At 42.7% G+C, this 10390-nt stretch overlaps 2 protein-coding genes across 2 annotated transcripts; one reads left to right on the top strand and one right to left on the bottom strand.

The window, feature by feature from the left end:
- The first annotated feature begins 90 nt into the window (after positions 1-90).
- tmppe (transmembrane protein with metallophosphoesterase domain) lies at positions 91-3834 on the top strand. Its single transcript, XM_036586853.1, has 5 exons — positions 91-1148; positions 1244-1354; positions 1457-1622; positions 1756-1895; positions 2296-3834. The coding sequence occupies exons 1-5, from the start codon at positions 449-451 to the stop codon at positions 2484-2486; spliced, it is 1308 nt and encodes a 435-aa protein (XP_036442746.1). The 5' UTR covers positions 91-448; the 3' UTR covers positions 2487-3834.
- Positions 3835-4470: 636 nt separating this feature from the next.
- Positions 4471-5434, bottom strand: exosc6 (exosome component 6). The gene has a single exon (XM_036586855.1). It carries the CDS (start codon positions 5397-5399, stop codon positions 4584-4586), a length of 816 nt encoding a protein of 271 aa, XP_036442748.1. The 5' UTR covers positions 5400-5434; the 3' UTR covers positions 4471-4583.
- Positions 5435-10390: the final 4956 nt, after the last annotated feature.

Raw genomic sequence — 10390 nt, forward strand, 5'->3', positions numbered from 1 at the left:
ATAACCATTTTTGCAAAGTGGCCTTGTAACAATTGAATCGTCACTTTAGCCACGCCTCCTGTGAAGCTGCACCAATAGCTTTGACGCATGCACTTGCCTTTGAACTCCGGAACAGTCATGTGGTCCTCTTAACCGTCTCCATCCACAGCTTCGCGATATGGGATCGATCATATGTTTTATAGGTTGTGTGTATTAGCTGTGAAGGTTCTGTATGATGGTAGATGCAGGTTTTAGCTTCATTAGAGAGACTGAGATACGGTAATCTCGACGTGTAGGTCGTTGTTTGCGGAAGTGCACCTACGTTTCAAACGACAAACGACAAACAGGCTAACTTAAGGGTATCATGAGGGGGTTTAGGTGTCTTAAGCGCTGGAATTATCCATCATGGTAAAAGAGTTCAAGGTTAATTTATTTAGGTTATATTATAGCACTTACGTGTACTTGAAACATGTTCGGCTTCGCTCGCCTCTCTGCCGAAGGGAAAGTGGGACTAGCCACGGGGGTCGTGTTTTTCTCTATGCTCATATCTAGAACACTGATATCGGACCTGGTTGATATAGAAACGCGGGCTTTGCTGTTCCGAGTGCAGTTTCTTCTCTTCATTAATTCCTTGCTGCTCCTTGGCTCGCTGTATATCTGGAAGCGCCTGGTGAGGCGCCTCTGTGGTTCCAGATCGGCTCCCCGGACGTGGCCTCAGAGATGTTGGAGCGCGGCTGTGCTGCTGTTCTTGGTCCTCGCTCACTGCAGTTACCTCAGCATGTTTTACTTGGTGGACACGGAGCCCCACTGGCTTGCTCTGCTGAGCTTCACGTGTTTAGGCGTTTACATCATCCTTGTATTCTTCTTGGTGGCATTTAGCTGCGTGAGTCGCCTCCGTCGGCTGTGCTCCTCCAGCTCAGACGGCCAGGATGGGTCAGCGACTGGTCAGACAGTTTTAGCCTTGATGGTGACCGCACTATTGACTGTGTATGGATTATTTAATGCTGCACAGCCACCGCAGGTTGTGGAGGTGGAAGTTCCAGTGGAGAAGCTGCCAGCCTCTATGGATGGCCTCAAGATAGTTCTGCTGTCAGACATACACCTGGGACCTACAATTGGGCAGTCCAAACTACAGCTCATTGTTACCATGGTGAATCAGCTGGAACCAGGTAATTGTAATATAACAACACTGGATGTTTGATTTCAATATTTAGTGTATATAATATTCTGTCATTGTTCTTGTATGTATGTGTTTTGGCTTTAGATGTGGTGGTGATCGTTGGTGATTTGACAGACTCTCAGGTGAGCCGGTTGAGGACTGCTGCAGAACCTTTGGGGCTCATCCAAGCTCGGCTAGGCTCCTACTTTGCTACAGGTCAGGCGGGAGTGCTGCACAGAAGTAACATTAGGAGTAACATTATTAACAGCTACATATGTAAACATATCAACTAATATGCTCTGTTTCTGTCTGCATTAGGTAATCATGACTACTACACTGCTGATGTAGAGAGCTGGTTTGAGTTCTTAAGCTCAAAGGGAATCAAACCACTTCACAACAGCCACGCTCAAGTGTTCCGCCCTGGTCAAAGCCAAGATTGGATCTGTCTTGCTGGCATTGATGATCTAGAGGCTAGCATGCTACGGTTAGGCTAAAGCACTCAGTTACCACAACCCCCCACTTTATCCATCCTTTTTCTTTTTTCAGTTGCTCTTTTGAATATTCAATTCTGCAGCTTATTATGTGCACTGCTATTGGCCTGTGTATTGATATTTCAGGTATCCTGGTCATGGGATGGACATCGAGAAGGCTCTGAGTGGTTGCAGTAAAGATAATCCCATTGTTCTTTTGGCTCATCAGCCTCATGCTGCTAAAAAGGCCCTCCAGCAAAGGCCAGATATCAACTTAGTACTGTCAGGTACATATTCCGAATATAACTTATTTCACACATTCTGCCTGAATCATCTCATTAAAGGATATGCTATGGCTTTTTTTGTTTGTTTCTAAGGGGCTAGGATCAGCTAACAATCTTTACATTGTGTGGCCTAGTATGTATAGTTAGTCAGTAATATGTGACTCAAGTGAAACAAGGTGTGGTGGTTCTTATCTTGGTCTCAACAAGGTCAACAAGGCTGAGACCAGTATATGGACATGACTACATAAAGTGTAAATAAATCTTACTGGTGCAGTCACAGTACATATATTCAAGTATGGCAGGTGAACTAGGTATGAACCCTCATTACCCAAGTATTACCTAAATGGTAGGGCAAAAATACTCATTGGCATATGACATTTTTAATATGTTTGCTTGTGTGTAGGTCACACCCATGCTGGCCAGCTGTTCCCCCTCACTCTCTTGGCATTCCTGGTGAACCCGTATTTCTGTGGACTCTACCGTGTTTCTGAACACACTATGGTCTACGTTACCCCAGGAACTGGCTATTATGGCATTCCAATGAGAATCGGGAGCCGTGCAGAGATCACTGAGATCATACTAAGACCTGTCTGACCTTGTCTGCCAGACACACACATGCATGCTTGAATTGGACCACTATGTGCCAGCAATTTAATTAAGACTGATGGAGTACCAGCACTTTTTGGAGTATACCAGGATGTCTGATTTCCCACACTGTGAGCTCCACCACAAAATTGTAATGTGCCTAAATAGCCATCAGAGTCATAGGCGTTATTCTGCAGTGTAGGGTGAGCATGATCATTCGTCCTCTATACCACTGCTGATATAGACTTGCACCCACACTGCTTTTCCCACATTATGAAATGAGGCCAGGTGCCATAATTTCCATTTTGTTCTTTGCAGTTATGCATTTTAGAAGAACAAAAGGGAGAAATTACTTCTGGTCAAAAAGATCACAGGAGCTTTTTTAATACATCTTTTAATTTGTTGTCATTGATTAATTTTGCTATAGCAAAATAACTTTGAGTCAGCACTAGTAGGAGAGTATAATATTTGGTCCTTTCACTGAGACAGTACTAACTGAATAACTAGCTTCCTAAACCAGTGTCAAACAGTAGATCTCATGTGAGTTAGATTTTGGGTTAATTTATCTCCACCACACCATACCTTAATTTCTGTACTGAAGTAGTTCTTTCTGGACAGAATTAAGATTATATATGTGGCTTAAAGAAACTGATGTTTACACTGATTCAGCTGCATCTCCAGTGCGTCTCAAACCATCTCCGTAATTTACCATGCTACCAATATGTTTTCACTGCATTAACACTAGGCCTTTTTGTGATCGGACAGCTGTACAATCAGTATTCTATCAGCCTGAGACACAAAGGGGCTAAGTATAAACAGGCTCAAACTGTCTTGCATCTATACTATCCATGCCAACAACCCTGATAACCGTACTAGAAAGTAGGAACAGGCTTGTATAAAAAATTCCCAGTAGCTGGAAAATTCAAATGCACTGTTTTTCTTAGGCCAGTTCAAATGTAAAACCAGTGCAGATCTTTTTCCATCAGTCTTTTTTTTCCCCATTTCTCTTTTAGTAAAACTAATGCAAATAACTTTTCAGTACATACATGTCTGCATTTCTCCATGGGTTGCTACATGACAATCTTACTGAAGCCATAGACTGTTTTATTTTTTAATGTTGAGAAAAGTATCATAATTGTTCCATGGATTTTAAGCACTTTGATGTGAACTGTTGTATTCTGAGTGGCTGTTCTTTTGTAAGAAACTCATTTGTGAGTGATCAGTTCTGTCTAACAAATTATCTCTAAGTAGCAGTGCAACTGTTAAATAATATTAAACTTGAATTCTGAAGTTTGCCTTAGGGTTGTAACAGTGGTGATCATTCAGTTTATGTTCTGCATTAAACAGTTACTTACAACCTGCTTGTTAAATAACAGCCTCTTAATATACTGACTTAATTAGTATACTAGAAAATGTTGGCATCTCACTTAAAGTTACTGTGCTGTAATACAATTCTGAACTCACTGGACTTCTTACAGCAAGTTAACAGAACAAAAATGTTTATTCTGTTTATTCTGCACAGTTGCTTACTTTAAGACACCACTGCTCTGCACATTTTAATGTGTTCCCTGCTCCAACTAATTAACTACTTTAACTTGGTGAGCTGAAGGGATGTGTTAAAGCAGGGAAAGCACTACAATATGCACAGAAGGGGACTCCAAGAACAAAGTTGGTAAAACGCTGTAGCAGACCATTTTGAGCAGAGCCTGGGATTAGGAACCACTGTTATAAAAGCAAACAAGAACAGCAGACGAGGATGGACCGTTAGTGCATAACACACGTTTCAGGCTCCAGTCCTTGTGGGCCAGAAAACTGCAGACGTCAGTACGCTGCCTCATTAAACACACCTGATTCAGCTAATCTGTTAGTTAGCAAGGCCTTCTTGAACTGAATTCAGGGCGGTTGATGAGGATAAATACTAATCTCCGCAGCACTTTGGCCCAGAGGTATCCAGTTTGACAAGCCTAGCATAGCAGATACACAACAGTAAGACTCGTCGGTTTTCCTATTTATTGCGAGCAGAGCTCCAACATACTGCAAAAACATTCAGAAACAAATTCGCTGAAAGGAAATTAATATAGCCTACAACAACACGACCTCCAAGTCTTATTTTTCGGGAGGTGGCGCTTTTCTCTTAACAGCCCGTAGTATGGCCTGCTGCACCACTGGATACAGCTTATGACACCCATCCATGCACGTCCTCACGGCCGCGGTTAGTGTCTCTTCGCGCATCTCCCCGTCCGCGTGCAGGCCCGATACTTGATTGAGGTTGGGCAGGAGTGCGACGGTAACGCGGCCCTGATTCTCACCATAGCCCGCCTGCCAGCTCCCTCTTTCCTCAGAGAAGTCCGGGTCCAGGAGGCACGAGTTTCCATCCTGACGCAGCGCGCAGCCCAGCACCACGTCGTACATCTCGATGCCGGCGTCCGCCAGCGCCATGGAAGCGCAGGTCACGGCGTGTGCCAGAACAGAACCGTCGTTCTCCAACACCATTACGTTCACTTCTATCTGGGAGCGCGGGTACCGGTGCAGGCACACGCCGGGCTGCATGCTCTCTGACAGCGCCAAGGACAGGTCCTTCTCCTCGCTGCCTTGGATCCACGCGCCCCTTTTCAAGAAGGAGAACGGAGCGAGCCTCACGTCGCACACAAGGCGACCGCTTTTCATGTCGGTTTCGTCTTTCCGCTCGGTCTCTCGTGGCCCGTACACAGAACAGATGATCTTTGTGTTGCCGGCCTCGATGTAGGCAGAGCCCTTCGCCTGGCTCACCAGACCACAGCGCGCGAACAGCGGCCGAACGTCCCCTTTTCCGCGATTGCCCGGCCTGCTGCGGACTTCACACGTTTGCGTGGTAGGAGATAGAAATAACAGCGGAGACTGAGACTCCTCCGGACCGCGAACACGCTTCGTATCTACTGGCATTTTTCACGTTGTTCACGTGTCTGCCCCAAGTAGAAAGCTAAAAACAAACCGGTGTGTGACCGGAAATATTTAATGCTGTCGCTGTTTGCTGTACCGCCATCTGGCGGTTAGGCGGGGTAACGTGTGTAGAGAAACAAACTACAGGAGAAACCAGTGCCAGAGTTGTACTTCGAATTTCCGTTCCACCTTAAACAGTGCAGCAGTTACACGCTAGCGCCCAGGCAGGTAACGGCTACCTAATTTAAGGTGGAGCGTTGCATAAGAATCTAAACTTTACGTATTACAAGGTGGTGACCGTTTGGTTTAACTAAATTAGTACATATAAACACTTGAGTGGGACATATGTATCATGTCAGAACATTTTCGTGTTTATATGCGTGAATTTATAGATGAGGTAATTAACCGTCCCCAACACTCCCAGACCCGATTACCTACTCCAGCATTGGGAGTATCCCCAAACCATACTAAAAAATAAAGGACTACCAGAAAACTTGAACAGAAGTAAAAAGAGAGTGAGGAGACACAAACTGGCGAGTATTGAATGCCCTAAATCCAATATTTACTAGATTTGGGACATAGTTTGTTGGGCGCTATTATCTGTTAAAAGTTTACATTTTAAGTCTAAGTATATGTCACTACAACGGATCCCCGGAGAACGGGGGTAAAAATAAAAAGTAATCTGTGAGTTCAGACCATGTCTTCAACATAGTGGTTGAGGAAAGACTAATTGAGGGACGGGGAGAACTCTGAGAATTTGGGCTGTAGTTCTGGGCAGCTTTTGCCTGTAGCTAGAAAACACTGTCTTCATCTCTCTTTTAAATATAATGATTAGAAAGTGCAGTTAGTGAAGGTTGTGGTTTTAGTTTATCGTCTTCCTTCATTTCACCATCAAACTGCAGCTGCACTGATGAATGTGGGCCGTTTCCTAATTGTGAAGCACCGCTGGGAATGGAAGCTGCAATGTCCTCATAACTCACAGCCAAATCAAACTTAACTAGCACATCTCTGTCTCTTAATCACATAAATGTAACACATGAAAACCCATCAGACAATTTCAGGGAACTTGTGCACAGGACAAATTTATGCAATTCAATATTTATGCAGTGACATGGTGGCAGGGAATGAAATGAATTGGAAAATAGGCAAGTTCACCCAAGCAGAGCTAGACGCAGCTTCTCAGGGCTCATACTTCTGGCAGTACATTCCAGAGGTAAGTAGAACATGCACATATTATTTTAAAAGGCACATTACTGATCCATATGGCCTGAATCTGTAACACCACAGGTCTCAATCACATTTCATCTTTGTCTCCTATTGTTGTGTTAAGCCAAGCCTACATTATTCAGCTAGAAATGGGGAAGCTAAAAAACTGCGGAACACTGGCCCTTCAGGGCTGAAGTTGGGCACCCCTTATATAAATACAGAGTCATGTAGTACTTCGGCTGTAAGAAATGAAGCCAGCCTTCTATAACAGGTGGAGTGCCCAATCCTGGTTCTGCAAATCTGCTGACTTAGACGTCTACCTGGCTCTTATTCTCAGAAATCCCTGAAAGCCTTAATTACTAGGATTGAGCACCCAAATTCTATAACATCAGTTCCATGAGTTGCATGAAATTTGGTGGTTTTGTTTTAGTACATTAAGCCACATTGAGCTTTTTTCTTATAATGGGTTTAAATGGGAAGAAAAAAGCTCAATGTAAAAATTATTACTTTCTTCTTAGAGCACAGCTTCATCCTTTCAGCAGTAGAGAGTATTTGTCACCAGTAGCGAGTGAGAGAGGCTTGATGGTCCTAGTTTAGTTTTAAAACATTAAGCCATGTTACACTTTTTCCACAACCATCATTTTAACAAATAGTCTGTCCAATCCAAGCCTGATATACAAACCTTCATTCTAAAAAAGTTGAGACAGTATATGAAATGCTAGCAAAAACAGAAAGCAGTGATTCAGCTGTGCAAACATACAGGACTTCTGTTGTCATATTTTGTGCTCATAATGCACCTCACATTTTCAATGGGAGGCAGGTCTGGATTGCAGGGAGGCCCTATACTGCACTCTCTGATTACACTGATGCAAAATGTGCAGAATGTGTCTTGGCATTGTCATGCTGCAAAAAGTATGGACACCCCTGAAAAAGATGTTGTCTAGAAGGCAGCATATATTCCTCCAAAATGTTTATTAATGTTTGAGTTAAAGTGCCTTTCCTAATGTGCAAGTTAATAAACAATGCCATTGGTTACCTTGCACCCCCCCCATACCATGATAGACCTTGGCTTTCGAACCAGCAATCTGCATGGTCCTTTTCTTCTTTGCCCTGAGAACATAACAGCCCTTATTTCCATAACATATTGCATCTGAAAGGTTGACTCATCAGGCCACAATTCATGTTTACACTGTGCATCAGTCTATTTCAGATAAGCCCAGAGAAGTTGGTGGTGTTTCTGGGTGTTTTTAAACATATGGCTTCCACTGTGACTAGTGCACCCTTAACTTCCATTTGTGCGAGCAACGATGATCAGTGTTAACTGTAAGTGTTTACTGTAAGAATGTTTTTTTTACTAACGTTTTTTATTTAAGGGATCAAAGGTCACAAGCATTTAGCTGTAATTTTCGGCCTTGCCTTTTATGCACAGAGATTTCTCTGGATTCCCTGAATCTTAATGATATTATGCAATGTAGAGTGTGAAATACGTAAAATCCTCACTGCTTAAAAAGCACCTTAGAAACCATACGGATTAAAACCCAGTGGTTTTGCTTTCTAAGGGGAATTGGCTTAATGGTTTCCAATAGAGACCACTTTTCACACATTTCACATGAATCGTCCCTGGTTTAGTACAGTCCCACTGGAGGGATTCGAGCACAGTGTTAGAATGTTCAGCCTCAAATGCAACAGTCAGCTTTATCAAATTTATCTGCTAATTTGTCTTCCCACAACATACAGCAAATTCCTAGAATGCAGCCAATACATAGTGGTACATGCAATACATGTCTACATTAATCTACATTAATTAGCAATAAGCCAGCTATTGTCGCATTTGACTTGCTCATGGGAGCTTGGACATAGTTTTAACTAGTTTAAGGTTGTGTGTCTGTGTGTACCGTACTGAGCACTGAGAAACAAAGGACGAAAGAATTGTCTGAGGATTTGAGAAATAAATTTGTAGAAAACACAGGCTTATAAGTCCATCTCCCGAGATCTTAATTTTCCTGTATCCACTGTAAACGCATCAAGACGTTTGCAGTCCACGGCATTGTAACTAACTATTCTGGACATGGACAGAGAAAAGTTGATGAAAGATTGCAGTGAAGGATTGTTCAAATGATGCACAAAAAACCCACCAAACAAATACAAGTTGAGCTGCAGAAACAAGGTACGGCAGCTTCAGCTTGCACTATCCGTCATTATCTGAATAAAAGGGGACTCTATAGTAGGAGGCCCAGGACGACCCCACTCCTGACACAGAGGTATAAAAAAACCAGATTGGAATTTGTGAAAAAAACATATCTTAGGAAGCCAGATTCCTTCTTGGAGAGTGACCTGTGGACAGATGAGATCAAAATAAATCATTCTGGCAAAGCATATTTTTGTTCTGTTTACAGAAGATGGAATGAGGCTATGCTGTCCTCACTAAAAGTTGTTGCAGACAACCTATTTTCAGCTATACAGCTAGCTTAACATTATATTCTCCAGCCATGCATCCTCCAAGGAACAGACAAGTTTTTTGTGTTTGGCAGGATTTAATGTAGGAAAATATGTAATTTGTAAAACTGCAAAAAGAACACAAAATACAAACTGATAAGTACCTGTGTAAGTACTCAATAATATCTCTTGTACATTTGTATAGACACGATTACTGAAAAAACAATTTGCTTAAAAGTAGGTATTTTGGTGTAAGTAATGAAAGATGAAAATACATCAGTATCATTTAAACAAACACCAATGATTTAACCACCAATCACTAACACATCTACATGTAGCCGACAGTAAACTAACCATTATCATAAATTTTGTACTCAACCCAAGAAATATTAACATAAACACATTAATATAACTGTAAACAGTGTGAGACTTACAGATGAAGCCTTTTTGTGGATTTCAAGGCAAAGGATTAAGAGGATTGCAATACTGAGATGCTCACTCTGAGTCCATGAAGGAAAATGTGCTCCTGAGTACATCCTGTTTTTCTTCTGTGCAGCTAAATGCAATCACCACTAGGTGCCACTAAAGAGCATACAAAAACACTATGCTGAATCCAATACACTCCCCACCTGGCATATTAAGAAATATGCCACTACACAGATTGACCCGCATTCCTCAAAGTCTGCACAGGGAAATAGCTGAGTTACAAGCTGTGGACTGTGGGAATGTCATGGTTATGTTACTACCTCACTCAGCTACTCTGTTATTGAGTCCATGCTGAAGAGGCTGGTGAGTTACAGAAGAGCCTTTTAGGGTTTCTTGGTCCTCTTGGGAGAAAAGCAGGACCACCTCAGAAATGGGTCTGGAGAATATCTTGACTGTCTGATTTCTTGTCACTTTGACTTCCACCTTCCTTACAGTCCATCTTTACTGGGAATGGCCTTCACAATAATTCCCATTGGCCACTGATTTCTTTTTGCCTGACTGTCCTTCATCAGTACTATATCTCCTTCTCTGAGATTGGGTTTTTGTGACTGCCACTTCTGCCGACTCTGAAGTGTGCTCAAATATTCTTGCCGCCACCTAACCCAGAAGGTTTCTGCCAAAGCTTGAACTCTCTTCCACTGGTTCTTGAGCAAATCTCCTTTTGAGAACTCAATGGCTGGAGAAAGAGGTGCACCCATTTTCTGTGTCAACAGCATGGAGGGGAGTGAGGAGAGCTTCTGGGTCTGTGGATGCATGGATTAACGGCCTCGCATTCACAATGGCACTGACCTCTGCCATGAAGGTGATGAGGACTTCATGAGTGAGTTTTTGAGGTCCAACTTGGAGGAGCATGGAATCTAGGATTT

Source organism: Colossoma macropomum, unplaced genomic scaffold, assembly GCF_904425465.1.
Source record: "Colossoma macropomum unplaced genomic scaffold, Colossoma_macropomum, whole genome shotgun sequence".
Classification (NCBI taxonomy): domain Eukaryota; kingdom Metazoa; phylum Chordata; class Actinopteri; order Characiformes; family Serrasalmidae; genus Colossoma; species Colossoma macropomum.